This window comes from Helianthus annuus, chromosome 7 (assembly GCF_002127325.2).
Source record: "Helianthus annuus cultivar XRQ/B chromosome 7, HanXRQr2.0-SUNRISE, whole genome shotgun sequence".
Lineage (NCBI taxonomy): Eukaryota > Viridiplantae > Streptophyta > Magnoliopsida > Asterales > Asteraceae > Helianthus > Helianthus annuus.
In genome coordinates this window covers 140,458,421-140,475,380 of record NC_035439.2, presented here as the reverse complement: position 1 = coordinate 140,475,380, position 16,960 = coordinate 140,458,421, and the positions used below count along the sequence as shown (strand labels likewise).

The 16,960-nt window shown below is 36.8% G+C and overlaps 1 protein-coding gene, 1 long non-coding RNA gene and 1 other non-coding gene across 3 annotated transcripts; 1 reads left to right on the top strand and 2 right to left on the bottom strand.

Annotated features, from left to right (window-relative positions):
- Positions 1-555: 555 nt before the first annotated feature.
- On the bottom strand, positions 556-628 carry TRNAK-CUU. Its single transcript has one exon. It is a non-coding gene; the product is annotated as a tRNA-Lys (tRNA).
- Positions 629-3,555: 2,927 nt separating this feature from the next.
- LOC110913417 lies at positions 3,556-5,328 on the top strand. Its single transcript, XR_002578397.2, has 2 exons — positions 3,556-3,978; positions 4,076-5,328. It is a non-coding gene; the product is annotated as an uncharacterized LOC110913417 (long non-coding RNA).
- Positions 5,329-5,390: 62 nt separating this feature from the next.
- LOC110913412 (very-long-chain enoyl-CoA reductase) lies at positions 5,391-9,757 on the bottom strand. Its single transcript, XM_022158244.2, has 4 exons — positions 9,569-9,757; positions 9,444-9,483; positions 6,614-7,368; positions 5,391-5,670 (listed from the first exon to the last, which is right to left on the bottom strand). The coding sequence occupies exons 1-4, from the start codon at positions 9,635-9,637 to the stop codon at positions 5,602-5,604; spliced, it is 933 nt and encodes a 310-aa protein (XP_022013936.1). The 5' UTR covers positions 9,638-9,757; the 3' UTR covers positions 5,391-5,601.
- Between the last annotated feature and the right edge of the window lie 7,203 nt (positions 9,758-16,960).

The window sequence follows — 16,960 nt, the reverse complement described above, 5'->3', positions numbered from 1 at the left end:
TATTCATTCATACATCGTCTAATATGACAACAAAAAATGTTAGCTGTTTATTTCTCGATATACGTATATGCGTAATGATATCCCTAACTTCATATAAAAAAAAGAGTTTCTTAGTATTGGCATGTTCATTAAGACTTTTCTAATTTCATGTGAAATAAATGTTATGTTTTTAAACTTCAGTATGTTTTATACAAATATTGATCTTTGATCTTTCAAAATGGTGCTCTTGGGGCATTTGTGTAATAAGTAATTATGTACCTTAAACTCGTTTGAAACTGATTCAAACCAGTTCCTATTGGTTCGTATTATTTTTCTTAGGTACCAGTTTCATATTAAACCAGTTTACGATGGAACCATTTTTGACTTACATTGACCAAAACCAAACTGGCCTGGTCCGGCCAAAATCCGGTTTGTGCACCTCTAGCTTGTCCCTCTCAATTTGCAAATAAGATTTTTGAGATTCTAACAATATCATAGCAAATAATATTGACTCTGAATAAGTTTGTAACCATAGAATGAGCCCAGGTTCATTTGCTGGTAAAAACTAAAAACAAACGCCCACCGTGGGGCTCGAACCCACGACCACAAGGTTAAGAGCCTTGCGCTCTACCAACTGAGCTAGACGGGCTGTGTGTCTTTTGTTACCCTATTGTCTTTGTAATACTGAACTCTTTAATTTAGTATGTATCTTTTATGTTTGACGGTGTTATATGTTTTTATGTATATTGTAGACTTTGTAGTTGGACTCTTGATTGCCACTTCAGAATCTTTCCTTTTTGCAAGTTGGTAATGGGGATTTAACTCTTAGACCAAGCGTTATCGTTTAACACTTTTGTCATCTAAAATGGTTGGCGGTATTATGGGGCGTGAAACATAGGCCCATGGGGCGTTAACGGTGGTTAAAAGTGGGAGGGCTTTGGGCTGGCCATGGCGTAAAGAGAAGGGTGATGGTCACTCTTCTCAACGGTCACATGAAAAATCATTTAATTATTAATTTTAAACCTATATATATACATACAACACACTATCTCATTTTGTTTAAACTACACAACTCATATCGAAGCTCGGCTTGTTTGTCAAAATGAAATAACACACACAACCTAATAGTGTAGAAAAAAAAAAAAATAATGTGTTAGTATTGGGTAGTTCTTTATTTTTTTTCTGGAAAGTTACCGTTGTTGATAACAAATAAGATCGTATTAATTTTTTTTCTTTGTATCAAATATATCGAATACTGATACCAACCATACCGATACCATAATGCTACTTTATCAAACCAAAAGGATACTAATCGAGGTATTTATTTTTATGTGGTACCATACCGCATAGTAACCCATAAAATAAAATCAAGCCATGTGCCACAAACTTTCTCCATTGTTTTTAAAGTAACATTTCATTTATTGTTTAATTTGATTTTTTTCTAATAATTTGTATTTGCTAACTTTTTTTTTTAAATCGAAATACGCAATTATGCTTAACTTTTTTTTTTGTTTTTTGTAAAAATTCTCAAATAAATTTTATCAAAAGCAGAACAGTAATCGAAATAAGATCACGACCAAACAACATTGGTACGTAACCATACCGTACTGCTACCATATTGAATAGAAAAGATCACGCCCAAACAACATTGGTACCAATATGCATTTATATGTGGTATCAGTTTATTACCGAACATCCAATACTATCAATACCATTATTTATTTTCATTATTTTCGACCAATATAAAACACATATCGATATCCTTTAAATATGTGACAACTTTTTTTTGTTACATGAGACAATTTTTATGTAATTAAACCTAATACCATTGTAAATATAATTTTTTTAGTTTTGTAATATATATGTTTATTGCTATTCTTACATGCTAAAAGAAAATAATTACAAAAAATATTTTTAAACATTTTAAAAATTACGACTTACAATCTCATTATTATATTATTATATATATACAATTAGGGTAGGTTCTTATGAATAGTTTTTGATTTGATTTTTTTATTTTGTTTTTTTTGTCTAATAGTGAGGTTTTTTCTAATCTTTTATTGTTTTTGTCTTGTAATAAATGTAGTTTTTTTCTCCCTGAGGTTTGTACATTTTACTTTTTGCCTTTTAAGTTTTGGCATTTTTTTATGCTTTAAGTTAAAGCTTAATTGGTATAAGTTTGAGTTCGTCTACGTTTTACGTCACGTGGTGGTATAAATTCGTTTGTTTGTTTTACGATATTTTTCGGTTTTGGTCGTCGTTTGCTTAATACTTAGCACGGTTTTATGACCCATGCGCCCACAACGCGGGGGTTAAACACCAGTTTTCCTGCATAAAACTAATATTCAACATTATATTCAATAGTAAAATATATAAAACAAAGTAAATATCATTTTTAAGTATTTAAATTGATAATTATGAATATTATAAGATTGATATGAATTTATTGAAATTCTAGAACTAATATTGACTTTATGATTTTCATTGAAACAAAACGTTTCTTCCGATAGAAATAGTTTTACAAAATTTAAAAAAGGAGAAATTACTAAAATAGTCATTGACCCACACCAATTACGAAAATAGCCACCTGAAGCGTCCATATACAGACGTCTCAAGTACTTGATGCGTCTTTTGCAGAGTGTCACTGAAACCCAATAGAAAATGGACAAGTGGCATTTCAATACTTGAGGCTTGCAGCCTTTTCTTGCGTCAGCAGCTTTTTATAAAGGCATGCATACCCACAATTCAATGATGGACAATTATCTGGACTACATTTGTTGAATTGCCTTCACTTTTTCTTCACTTTCTTGTTTTGGTTTTCAAGCTTTAACTTATTGGATCACCATCGATCTTTTTCTAATTCTAATATTCTAAAATAGTAATCATGGGAAATGTAGCTGTTTTGGATCTTGTGAAGAAAGTGTTGGGGATACCGACTTCTGACCTTATCAAGACCATGATGCTTTTATAATAGTAATCATGGGAGATCATGGTCTTGAGGATAATGTAATACTTGAGGGACTTGCCGGAATATTATTGTGTGGAAAACTGATACACGTGTATCAGGGGTGATAATGGACGTGTATTAGTTAAAATAATATTCAGGAGTGATAATGGACGTGTATCAGTGAAAACTTGCCGGAAAATAATATTCAGGAAAACTCGCCGGAAAACTTGGCGGAAACCTACAACTCGCCGGAAACTTGCCCTACGCATCCCGTGCATGATGCCTCTCTCCAAGGACGCATTCCGTGGTCACGTGTCCATTTTTTAGTGGGTTTTGCTCCAAAGACGCATCCCGTGCTTGAAGGACGCATCCCGTGCTTGAAGGATTTAATTACTTTTGGTATAAAGTCTAAATAAATATTTACATAAGTATTTATAGCGTTGGGTTAAAATAAAAAAAGGATAAAAATCGTGAAAAGGGTAGGAAGGAATACGTGCCATTGATTTTGTACTTGGATGGTTGTAAGGTTGTCACATTGTTACGTGTCAATAAATAGAGGGGGTCAAATGTAATTGTCTATTAGTACAAGGTTATAGTGAGTAGTTCAATTTGTATATAGACACGAGCTGTGAACATAATTGGTCATCGATGAATTTGAGTAAACTTCTTCTCTCTTGTGTTCTTCTTCTTTCAATAATCGATCAAACACTTTGATACGTAACAATGGTATCAGAGCTCTCAATCCTTTCGACTGTGGGTTAGATAATAACAAATTGAACATGAAGGTGGCACAATTGGGCGGCAACAACAACAAGCAGCAGCGATCAACAGAGGTTTTCAACATCAAATTAGGGCAATGACATAAAACAATCATAGCAGATTTCAACAAGCAACAATCGATTCAACAACCAGGCGATTCAACAAGTGGTTTATCTTTGGGAATTAGGGCAACGCAGCAACAAGATTCAAGTACCGTTGCAATTCAAAGTTGTTCATCTGAGAAATCAACAAACGAGGTGCAATGGAACAGTTAATGGCATATAACCAAGAAGGTACAGTTAAAGATTACTGTGATTCGTTTCAAATCGTATTCGATCAGGTTAGAAATCTAGAAGAAATTTCTTAATTCTATGCTATATACCTATTCAGATGTGGTTTAGAACTGGAAATTAGGAAAATCTTTGCTAGATGGCATCAATATAGCTGCACTAAGGTGGAAGATGTGATTTCATTGGCTTTGAAAATTGATTCTAATGGCTTGCAAGATTCTTTTTCTCCATTTGATTCTAACTCTTCTTTTTATAACAAAGATTTGGAGTTTGATATTAACATCACTCTTGAGGAATTGATGAAAGATAATGAGTTGTTTCGAAATGGAAAGATTCAAGAAACTTGTGATAATATTGTTCAAGAAACGATTGTAGATGAAGTGATTGATTATGTGCATAAAACAATTGAAGGTGAATCCATTCAAGATGAGTATAGTAAAGAAAAGTTGTATGGTGAAATGTTCAAAGGGGTTGGGAATATGATTTAAGAATCATTGGATAGTGATGATTTAAAGAAAATGGAAAAAACAATTGAAATAAGTCAACAACCAGAAAGGGATTCTTTGTTTGATGGGTTCCTAAACTCTTCGTTTCTTTATAAAGAAGATTATGGGCTTTTGCTATTAGGTGGTGAGACTATAGGTTGGAGGTTATTTGATATAACTGAGGTTCCAAAGAAGGTTCCACCAGATAGACCTCTAGTTCTTCAGTGGTATAAACTAAAAGGTGGGAAAGGAGAGAATAGTGATGTTAGTGGTATTAATACCGATGTTAGTGATTGTATGAAAAGCTGGTTAGTTAAGTGGAAATATAAATTCGATGGTATTAGGGAGGAAGATATGGATACGGCTATATGCAAATATCAATATGTTTTTATGAAAAAGATGAGTAAATTTTCGGTTGTTGTACATACAACTGCTGAAGTATTTGTAGAATGGTTGGATAGTTATAAAAAATAAATTCAAAGAGGTGAAGGATCAAGTTAAAGTTGAAGATAATAAGGAGATCAAGATTTGGTATGGAAACTTGAGTTCTATGAATGAGATGAATCAGAATATACGTTCCCTATTTTGTGGTATTTTTCTTGCTGCCACGTTTTTAAAAGAAAAGTTGCCATCACATGGTGTAAAAGTGCGATTGACAATAAATTCTTTTGAGGTCTACAACAAACCCAGTTGCAATTTTAACAATGATACGAGGAGTCTCCTATGGTATGCAATTTTATCCAATGGATACGGCTATATGCAAATATCAATATGTTGATCTCAAAATTTGGTCATTTATTTTGAGAAATTACGCATATCTTCTCAACTGTTTGCTCAACATTAAATTTTTTGTTAACTTTTTATGAAATGATCGCATATCCTTTTACTTGAACCAACATCACCGTATATGTGACAAGTAAACACAAAAGAAAGACTCAAACTAGCAAATACAAATCAGCTAAATCCAAAAGTCTAATGTAGCAACTAGCAAGTACACATGGTATGATTCACAATACAAAAGAAACAAAAGTTCTAAACAAGTAAAAAACATATGTTGACTAAAAACAATTCACGATACTGCCAAATCTAGCTGATAAACCCAAGCTATTAATAACGATACACAACCAATGTTTGTAGTCGCTTACAGGAATGGGGGCAGTATCACCCATCGGCGAGGGTACTTTGGTCTTCCTTCTTTCCCATCAAAGAGCTGCAACAAACAAATATCATAAGACGATATTAGAGCTAGTATTTGTGATATGAGGGGCGGCGATTCTTGACACGACCCAAAACCCGACACGAAAAAAAAAACCAGGTTTGGGTCAAATAACACGGCCCGTTTAAAAACAGGCCGGGTTTGGGTTGACCCGTGTAAAAAAAAGGTTGACCCGTTAACCCGTTTAAGTATTTGAAAAAATAAACTTTTATATATATTTTTTTTTGGAGTAAACTTCCGTTTTGCTCCCTGTGGTTTGATCACTTTAATGGTTTTGCTCCAAACCTTTAAAAATAGCCATTTTACTCCCTGATGTTTCGGTTTTTTTGCCAGTTTGCTCCCCGCCTCTAACTCCATCCAAATTGTTTGTTTTTCCATTTTGCTCCCCGCAGGGAGCAAACTGGCAACAAAACCAAAACATCAGGGAGTAAAATGGCTATTTTTAAAGGTTTGGGGCAAAACCGTTAAAGTGACCAAACCACAGGGAGCAAAACGGAAGTTTACTCTTTTTTTTGTTTGTTTCGTTTTCTATTTACATCCAGTTATCATAACGTTAGTTTTGACACACCATATTATTTTCTTGTCACTCATACTCACCATTAAACTGTAAACACGTCATCGATAACCTGCTTATAACTCGTCAACATGTATGACTAAATAAAAAAACGGGTTAAAAGGGTCGTGCTCAGGTTGACCCGAATTCATGTGTGTAGTTTAGGGTTGAAATCTTTGACATGGATAATAATATGGGTCGGGTTCGGGTTGCGCATTTCAACCCACCAACCCCTAACCCGCCAACCCGACACGGTTGACACCACATATGACCAAATTTGACCTGTTAGTTAAAACACAACTAAAATAGACCCAAACATAACTAAACGGGTTCAAACTGCGACCCTAACGTTAGATCAGTAAGTAAAAAGGTCAAGAAAATTACCCTCCTGAGACGCCGATGTTTAGCCAGGGCCCAATTAGTCATGATGGAAGCGGCAACGACAAGAAAGACATAACCCGCAACAGTTTGTGTTGCAATATTAAATCCCAACCATTGATAAATCTCGGTTGTGTAATTCGCACACGTCACAATATTAAACAAAAACCCTTGCGGAATTTGGTACCCTCCGTTCCCACTCGGGCTCCTAAGGTTTCTTAGTATGACGTGGCAATACAAGTTTGCAACTTGCATAACCAACCCAAACCCGAATCCAATCTTCATCTGGAGATCACTTACAGGCGTGTAAAGAGGATGATTAACGTAATACGCAATGTAACACCCGAAAGTCCAGTAATAAGCACAGTTCCGAAACACGTTTGAAAGAGGCGACGTTGCGTGACTGAACCGGTGCACGAAAAAGGTCTCCATGATACGTTTGAAATAGTGTAGACACCAGTAATACATTGCGTATGTTTGAACCGGATGGATGACCCGTTCATCTTTGTACCCGAAAAATTGGTACACTGGGAAGTAGTAGAAGACGGGATAGAGGATTAACGGGCCTAAGTACTCGAAAAAGAAGAGTGTGCGGTATGAGACTTGCGGGCCCAAATCTTTAAACACTACGGTAATGGTGTCGGAGTTTTCGGTTGTGTACTCTTTGAGACTTTTCTTGTGTTGGAGAACGGTGGGCTTCTTCTTTGAGCCCGGTTCTACAGGCAGGGTTAGACGTTGTCTCGAAGGATGATACTTCTTGACTGTTTAAAGAAAATGCTTGCGAGTAAGAAGAAATACAGTTTTAAATAAATATAGGCTCTGAAAAGAGTAAACTGCCAAAATGGTCCTTGAGGTTTGGTCGCTTTTGCCATTTTAGTCCAAAACTCCAACCTTTTGAACCTGGGTCGATGTGGTTTCAATTTTGTTGCCATTTTCATCCAAACTCAAAATCTGGTCAGATTTTTCAGTTAAGATCCAGCTTTTTTGTCTTTTTTCTCCCTTTTAATGAAGGGCAAAATGGTCTTTTAACGTTTTATTATAACAAATTAAAACAAATCTGACCATTTTGCCCTTCATTAAAAGGGAGAAAAAAGACAAAAAAGCTGGATCTTAACTGAAAAATCTGACCAGATTTTGCTTTTGGATGAAAATGACAACAAAACTGGAACCACAGGGACCCAGGTTCAAAAGGTTTGAGTTTTGGACTAAAGTGACAAAAGCGACCAAACCTCAGGGACCATTTTGGCAGTTTACTCTTCTGAAAAAAAAAAAAAAAAAAAATCTCTATACATACCAACCATTAAACAAATAAATGCATAAAATATGTACAGGTTAAGTTGAAATAAGAGCTACCTAATAATTAGGAACAAAAGGAACCACTTTTTATCGTTGATCGTCGAGCGATGCCTGCAGTTCATGAACGGGAAGAGACTTGTTGCAGATCTCAACCATCCATTGAAATATGATCCAAGGGGCCGAAAGTGATACCTTGGGTTCCTACTTACTTCCTAACTATTTAGCGGTTATAATTCGAACCTTCAGCTCATAATGGGGGTCAGGGCGCCACGTTATGGAGCTTCCATCACTCATGGAGTAGCGTGGAACACCGCCGCCACCCAATTCCATCACTCGTTAATCTCATCACTCGTGATCATGGGCGGATCTTAGTGGAGCCGTGGCAGGGCCACGGCCCTGGCAAGTTTTTCGGCCGTAGTGCTAATTTTCTGCATTTCGATCGAAATTTTGTATATATACTATGTTCGGCCCTGGCAAGTTTTTCGGCCATAGAACTAATTTTAGTGTCCGTGTCTTTCGGCCCTGGCAGGTTCAACGGGCAAGATCCGCCACTGCTCGTGATGGCCATGACGTGTGAAACGTTGCAGAATGTGAGGGAAATTGTTGGGTGTGGTGAGTGATGGGCACCCCCTCTAAAATCCATCACTAGTGATGGAACCAAGTTCGATGACGTGGTGGAACATGATTGGGTGTGGTGAGTGATGGAAAGTGGAGCACCCCTACCCCCCTAATATGTACTATGTAGTGTAGATTTAAGTTTGCAAGCTAATTTTATCCTTTTACTGTCCTGTTTTGAGGTGGCAATTTCAACACTTCCATATGGAAACGGGTAGATTTCGATTGTATTTTGTTGATAATGGGTCAAACGGGTGAAATGGAAATAACCAGCTATATAGGAAACGGATTAAATGTCGTGTCACTGTATCGAAATGCTTACAACCTCCTAAACCATTTTAACAAAAATCTCGTTTATTATTTTAACAATATAATAGTTTTGTAATCAAGCTTAATACATCAATCATCTAAAAGAGATGGACAAAAAGTGTTGGTGTGCAATTCACTAAACCCGTTTTGACTCGTTACTCAACTATTTTGTTCAGTTTAGGTCCTAATGAATTTAGGGGTGTGCTAAAAGACCGTAAATCGAAAACCGAACCGTATCAGTGATCAGGTAAAACATAACCGAACCAAATAAATCGGTTGAATTCAGTTCGGTTAGGCATCTAATTCAGATCAGTTCAGTTTTCGGGCAGAGTTAAAAAAAAAAATCTAAACCGAAGAAGCCGAGAACTAATGAAACCCCTACTAACGAAATCCAAACATTTTGATTAGGCAGTTAAAAGAGCCGAGCTACTCGAGATCGGCTCACTAAAAGCCCGTGTGAGCTCATTTAAAAAACTCAAATTCATTTGTTCTGGCTTTCTCTAATTTCAACTAGTAACTAATCATTGGCACTTAAAAATCTTGCATCAATTCGAATCCATCAAGCTACATATTCAATTATTCAAACACCGATTTAATGAAAGAAAAAAAAACTTACTTTTCTGATGAATTGCTTCCTGCAAATCAGCCACAGTAGCCTAACAAGTAACAAACCCCCCAAACAATTAAAACCCCAAAACAAATTATCAGAATACAATGAAACTGAAGTGGAACTGAACTTACAGAGCTATCAAGAACAAGCCCACCGTTGATTAACTCTCTGCCACTCCGCGTAGTAACGGTCACCTTCATCTTTCCGGTGGAGAAAACAATGGTGGAGATCTGAGATTGGTTGGAGATTTATGGTTATGGTTAGGGGTTAGTTAATGAGGTCCCACTATGCAAAGTGTGATTTTGGTGAATTTTTTAATGGTTTGTAGGTGGGGTGGATGATCTGGTTTTTGAAGAACCAGGCACGTGGGGTCGTGGGTTTCAAACATACCTATGTTTCTACTCGAGGGACGAGCAAATGGTATCCGGGTAATCAAATTTCTTCTTGAACCGAAATATTTTCGGTATCATTCTATTATAGGGATGAGCAAATGGTATCGGGTTAGTACCTGTACCAAATTTCTCCAACTGAAATATTTTCGATATCGATTCGGTACTGCTTTAGTACCGATACTGAATCGTACTGTATCGGGTATTTTCGGTACCGGTACTCAATTTTTAGGATTTTCGGTATTGATACCGTTTAGTATCGAGCTCATCCTGATATATTTCTAGAGGTGTGAAAAAAAAACCGGTTTTGGCTTGCCAAATCGGTTAATAGCCTGACCCACTTTACCAAAGAAAACCCGGTTTGGACTCGACTAAACCCACCAGTTCGCATACTGATTCAAGTCTTGTTCTCTGAAAGCAGTTTGTAGCCCGATCTGGTTTATAAAACATACCATAAAACCCTTTTTTTTTCAAACAGGTTTTGAATTAGACCTAAATCGGTTTGAATGGGTTGTGGTTCTCAACCCAAACCGGCTTGGAACCATAGAACCCTTTTTTTTCAAACAGGTTTTGAATTAGACCTAAATTGGTTTGAATGGGTTGGGGTAGGGATGAGCATATCGGTATCCGATACCTAACCGATACCGATACCGCCTAATACCGATCCCGAATTTCACTCAAACTAGGTACCGATACCGATACCGAAACATGTCGGTTAGGTATCGGTACGGTACGGTATCGGTATTATACCGTATTTTGAGGTTCAGTATCGGTATAATACCGATACCGTACCGTACCGATACCGAAAACGCCAAAAAGTGGATACCGCTCGGGATACCGATCGGGATCGGGATCAGGACGGGATCGGTACGGGATCGGTATGGGATCGGTATTCGGTGGCATATGCTCATCCCTAGGTTGGGGTTCTCAACCCAAACTGGTTTGGACCAAACCAGTTTTAGCCTAATGTAAGAAAACCGAACCGGGTTACAACCTGAACAAGTTTGGGCACAAACCGGGTTCTATATACCTATTACCTCTAGGTGGTATCTAGGGTACCTTAACGTGGTTGATTTTCATACATTGTTTGTTATTCTTTTATACCCTTTTAAGGTTGTGATAAAAATGAAAGTAGAAATATGTATCTTATTGGATGAGATTGATTAAATGACAAGAAAAAGTAAACTTGAAATCAAAATTAACTACAAAAATATAATAATACAAATAAATAAACTAATGTAATAACATAATATCACATTACATAAGAAGGGCCTAAACGTAAGGTGAAACATGCCTCTATGTATGTTTAACGCATTCCTTTATGAAAAAGGGTGTCACTAATTTAGTAGAGGGAGGATGATGTATTTAGTAAAAAGCAAGTCAGTGGCGAAGCTTGACCCGAATGACCGGGAGGAGGGGGGGGGGGGAACGTATATAACCCAAAAATTTCTATACGAAAATTACATATATAACACTACTGAACGAAAAGTTCGGAGGGTCGCCCCCATACTTCGCCCCTGGGAGGATGTATAAACACATTGTAAACAAACTTGTGTATGCTGACTAATACCATGACTAAAAAAAAGTGACAAAATTATGATTTGATCCTTTGACTCCTACTTACATAAGTCGTCGAATACTAACTTACTAAGTGACCATCCATAACCTAGTGGTCTAGTGGTATGGTGTCCCATTTTATAAATGTGAGGTTGTAGATTCAAATCCTTGCAAGTGTAAGGTAAAGATGGAATTAAGGTGTTTGAAAGAAATTTGTTGTAAAAAAAAAAACTTGCTAAGTAACCACGTTGATCAATAAAAGACAAATGAAACTCATATCATAATATAGTATGATTAAAAATTACAAGAAAAAAAAAGATAGTATAATATCATATGAAAAACAGAAAAAAGAATTACAGGAATAAAAGATAGTATAATATCATATGAAGAACATAAAAAAGAAATCTAAAACTATAATCTAGTTGTAATTTTAAACTAGGTCATATGTTGAAAATAAGTTAGCCATTGGAAAATTTGCGACCCTTTAACTCGTTTATTCCTAACCTTAATCGTTTATGTGTTGAATTGTGTCATGTTTAAAAATTACTTTACATTAGAACATGTTATTTGGTTATTTAATAGTATTTTTTACGCGACTAAATTATATTTATAAATTTCCAAAACAACAAATAACAAACAAATGACAAGTAAATGGGCAAATTGCGTCGCAACTCTCTTTTGAATTGCAAAAGCGATCCTACTCAAGACGAAGCGACTCATAAGGGTCGAGATATTGCTGTTCACGTCCCGCTGGACCTTGTTCAGGAATTCCACAGCCTCCGGGGCTAGAGACCCAAAAGTATCAAAAGAAAATGGGATAAACACGTGTTAATTCTCTAAATAAGCTTTATCGTGATTAGCGACTTTGCTTGATTCCGCCTTCAACGTTGCCTGACCAACAACAAACCCATTATCACTGAGCAAAACAAGAGGGGACACCCCTGTAAGGTCCACATAAGCGTGTTTTCCCCTTCCACTCAAACACAAGAATATCAGCTGGCCAAAGAGTAGACCTTCCATTGAGTGGATCTGTCAGAAAGTTCACTAGGGCCTCCTTTTTAGCTAAAAAACTTGCCCGCTTTAGAACATCACAAAGAATATCCCTAACCAAATCATGCCTGTATTTAAACCCAGGTAACTCCTTGCAATGGACCACATGCTCACCAAGAGTATCTAAATAAATCTTGCGATAAACTAGGCAAGGCTCATCAACCGGGAACAAAGGGATTATTAGCCGGTACTTAAGAATTTCCCAGTACTCCACAAGCGACATGTGTTAGCCCAATCCTTCAATAGGGATGGCTGTTAGGAAATCTTGAGCAGGAGGAGCCCAGAGACAATCAAACCCAGCTTTCTGACGAGGGGATACACCGAACTTCTCTCCCGAACTCTAAGCAATTTTACTAAATAGGGAGCTCGCCAAAGCATCCTGGGCTTTAGGGGGGCAGTGTCCTTATTAGAGAAACTGCCAAGATCAAAATCAGGAAGGGACATGTGCATGCAACCCAACACACATACCTAATCAGAATCTAATCCAACAATACCACACTCCCGGAGAACATGGTCCTGCAAACTCTAAGATTGCGCCCTCGAGGCTACGAAAGTGTATGTAGATACATCCTCAGCTGAGCATAGACCCAACCTCCCAAAACGAGTCGGAAGAGATGCAAGCCTCCATTGCGGATCCCCAAAAAGGGACCCCCTCAGACTACAATATCCTCGATCGCTCTCCAAAGCCCTTTATTAAAAACTGATTACAACATCCCCAACAAACTTAGGTTGGTACCCCTGAGGCCGAACAACAACTTAGCAACACCCATGAAAGAGCGCAACAAGATGAGCTCGCATTGAGGGTCCCACAGATGTGGAAGATAGCTTATCAAATCCACTGCACGAGATGCCCTTTTCTCGACCAAACTACTGATAAACCCCGCATCCCGACTAACAGCACCCCCGAGTAGTTCCACACCGAACATCGACTTTCCAATCTCGCTAAGGAATAAACAGTCCTGCTCCTTAACTCCATTGCATGATGGCAAAAAGTTTTCTGTTTTCCTGATGTTAAGTTCAAGCTCCAAACTAAGCCCCTCAAACCTGATGATTCTAAAGCTTTAGCCACCTCTTTAGCATCTCCAATAATCGTACCATCATCCAAGTACCAAGCATGGAAAGGTAACTTGCATCTATCTCGTATTTGGTGAATAAGGGGATGCAAAACTAAGGCAAAGAGAAGAGACCCCCGGGGTCCCCCTGCTAAACCCCGTTGGTGGACCAAGTATGATCGTCTTCGACAATAATCTAGCCGGTTGTCCATATATAAAATCCACCCACAGGGAAATGGACGAGCATCGGGTCCGAACCTTTGATAAGAGGACAATCCTATCCACCAGATTGAAAGCATTAGATAAATTAATAGTAATCATAGCCAAAGGCCCATCCAAGTGGAATAAGTTTAAGAACTTGTTTGCGCTATGGAGCACAGCCTCATCCCAACTAGGAATCCCCACCCTAAATTGAAAATCACCGAGATATTTAGCCATCTATTTCCCAACACCCCTCATAGCCACCTTAAAGGCTAACCTCCTCCAAATTAGCCATCTATTTCCCAACACCCCTCATAGCCACCTTAAAGGCTAACCTCCTCCAAATTGCATTTGTGTGACCGCCTACATGCGGTAATAAATTGAGTTTCAAAAGGTAACTTACATGCTTATGAATAAACCACAAAATAATAACAAAGTTATTGGATTTCTCTCATAAATGTTAAGGGAGCGCATTATTAATTTCATCGTAGTTATTTTTCCTAATGTTTAGTTAATTTAAGATATGGCTGCTCAACTCTAATGAGATAAACATTAGGTATTGGCCTACAGTATTTAATGGTGACTCTTCATTTGTAATAGTCAACAAATTTAAAATTATACTAACTATTGTCTATCCCACACACTTTTCGCTACATAAAATAATGCATACTAACAATATATGTATTATTTCTACATTAGGTATTGTCCTACAGTATTTAATGGTTATAGACTTGTGTACTACACGAGTTTCGATACAAAATGTGATGCAATAAAAAATACATGTTATAAATAATTATATGCAATAATAAAAAATACAAATCAATGTTAAATCTATAATTTACAAATCTATTAATACAAATTACAAATATCCAAAAACTTCTTAGTAACATTAGATAAACTATACGAGGAGGTTCGATCCAAAATGTGATGCAATAAAAAGTACATGTAACAAATAATTACATGCAATAATGAAAAATACAAATCAATGTTAAATTTATAATTTACAAATCTATTAATACAAATACAAATTACAAATCTCCAAAAACTTTTTAGTAACATTGGATAGCCTAATCGGAAGATTATCTTTTTTATTAATAATTGACAATGGAAAAAGTCATGTGCAAACCATGTGAAAACACTGTTTATTTTAAAAACAAACCAACTTTGAAAAGTCATGTGCAGACCATGTGAAAAAGTCCTTGCATTTTACTTATCGTCATCATGATACATATTACAAGAGAAAACTGCCTATTTTTTATCTCGTGTATTACAATAAGACTAAATAAATGCTACAATGTGAAATGGAAAAGTGAACTACAATTTGAGTCCCTGTGGTAAACACCCAGTGGCACATTGAGTTCCTATTTGCCAAAAATGAATAATCTGGTCCCTGTGTTTGTCGATTTGGATCAATAAGACCCTTCCCCCTAACGTCTGTTAAGGCGTCGTTCAAATCATTACGGTGTGAAGGGCAGTTTGGTCATTTCACCAAAGCATACCCTTTCATACCATTTAAATCCCCAATCTTCCACCCTATGAATCATAATACTCCCTTTCTCCTCAAAACCCTTCCCGTCTTTCACTTGAAGCTCTGAATCATTCCTCCGATCATCAAGGTAATGTGGTTGTACGCCGTAATCCTCTATACCCTCCACGTAACAGGTACGACATTGTGTTAATTTTACTAAAAAACCATGATTTTGTGATGTGTGTGTTGTAGAAAATATGAATTGCGGTGTGTTTTACGTGGAAATGAAGCCGACGTCAAGGTGCAAGCCACCTGCCATTGTATCCAGATCCAAATCCGGATCATGTGGTGGTTCGTAGGTAGCTTGAATGTGAAGCTCTGTTTTGACAGTGGGGTTTGAACATGGTGGTGGTTTCTTGTACATATTATGATGCCTAATGTAACATCCCGACCGCGTAGAACCCGCGTCGGAACCGTCGGGGAATCACGTTACAAATTGTTCACAACACATGGCACTATTTAAGGTTGAAATATTTATTTATTCATTATTCAAGATCCATACATTGAAGCAAAACAATCTGTTTAAACATAAAATCAAATTAAATTAAAGTCTAAGTCCATAGCTCTTACGTGATTCAAAGCTTAAGGATCTCATGCATTATTTCCTGAAGCATGTTAAAGAAAAATGTCAACTACAAATAGTTGGCGAATATACCTAGGTTTTACATACATCAAATAAGTTAAGCAATTAACATGTCATAGTTTTATCTAGAACAATCTTGCAAAACCAAACACTTTGGAACGAATCTGGTGCACAATCAACCCTAGTAACTGAAAGCTAACTGCAACAACTTTTTAAGTTTAATGTTTGTTTCGATCATCTCAATAGTTGGATGCGCTTGTCAGACCTATAACGCTATAATCTATATAACACCCCGATATGTTGAAGGATAGAAATTATAATAAATAAAAGGGTAATAAACCATGAAAATAATATAGATTTGAAGTTGAGGGGCTAAATCTGCCAAAAAGTAAAGTTTTTTTTTTTTTTTTTTTTTTCCAGAGGTCCATACGGACCGGACCATAACCATAACCCCTTGCGGTCAGCAAGGGGTATTCAAATCATTCTGCACGCCAGGTCCCTTATGGACCGTATGCCATACCCCTTATGGTCCGCAAGGGGTACGCTGACAGCAGAATTTGAGCTGGAAGCAACCTTGCTGCATATTTGTGACACCTAGTCATAATCTTGCCACACTTCACCACATTGTGACACATCAAGTGCCACTAATCAAGCTCTTAAGCACACCTAAGACATTTGTCCTAATTTTGGAGCTTAAGAATTAGTATAAATAGCTCACTAGTTTCACATTCCATTTCACACCATTCTTTTCTTTATTTCTATCACATTTGGAGCTGCTTCTAATCCATAGAAGTCTCCTTCCTGAAGTTCTAAGCTTCTCTTGAACACTTGTAAGTGTTCTTTTTAGTCTGTCTCATTTTATAGGCTAATTATTAGCCGAAAGTCAAGAGAACTGACCTTTGCTTTGACTTTCGGTTCTGACCATTTCGGTCAAGTCAAAGTTCAGATCAAACTTTGCAACGTGGTCATAATAAAAAAGGTGTTAATCCCTTGTGATGGTACCCTATGAAGATCACGTTAAGTAGGCGAAATGACGAGTCAAATTTTATTAAATAAAAGTAAAAAAAAACGTAAACTTTGCAAATTATGCTAAATAAGTTTCTAAGTATCAAAACCTTAATTTTTGAAATCATAATAGTTTATATAACATATTTGGACATGTT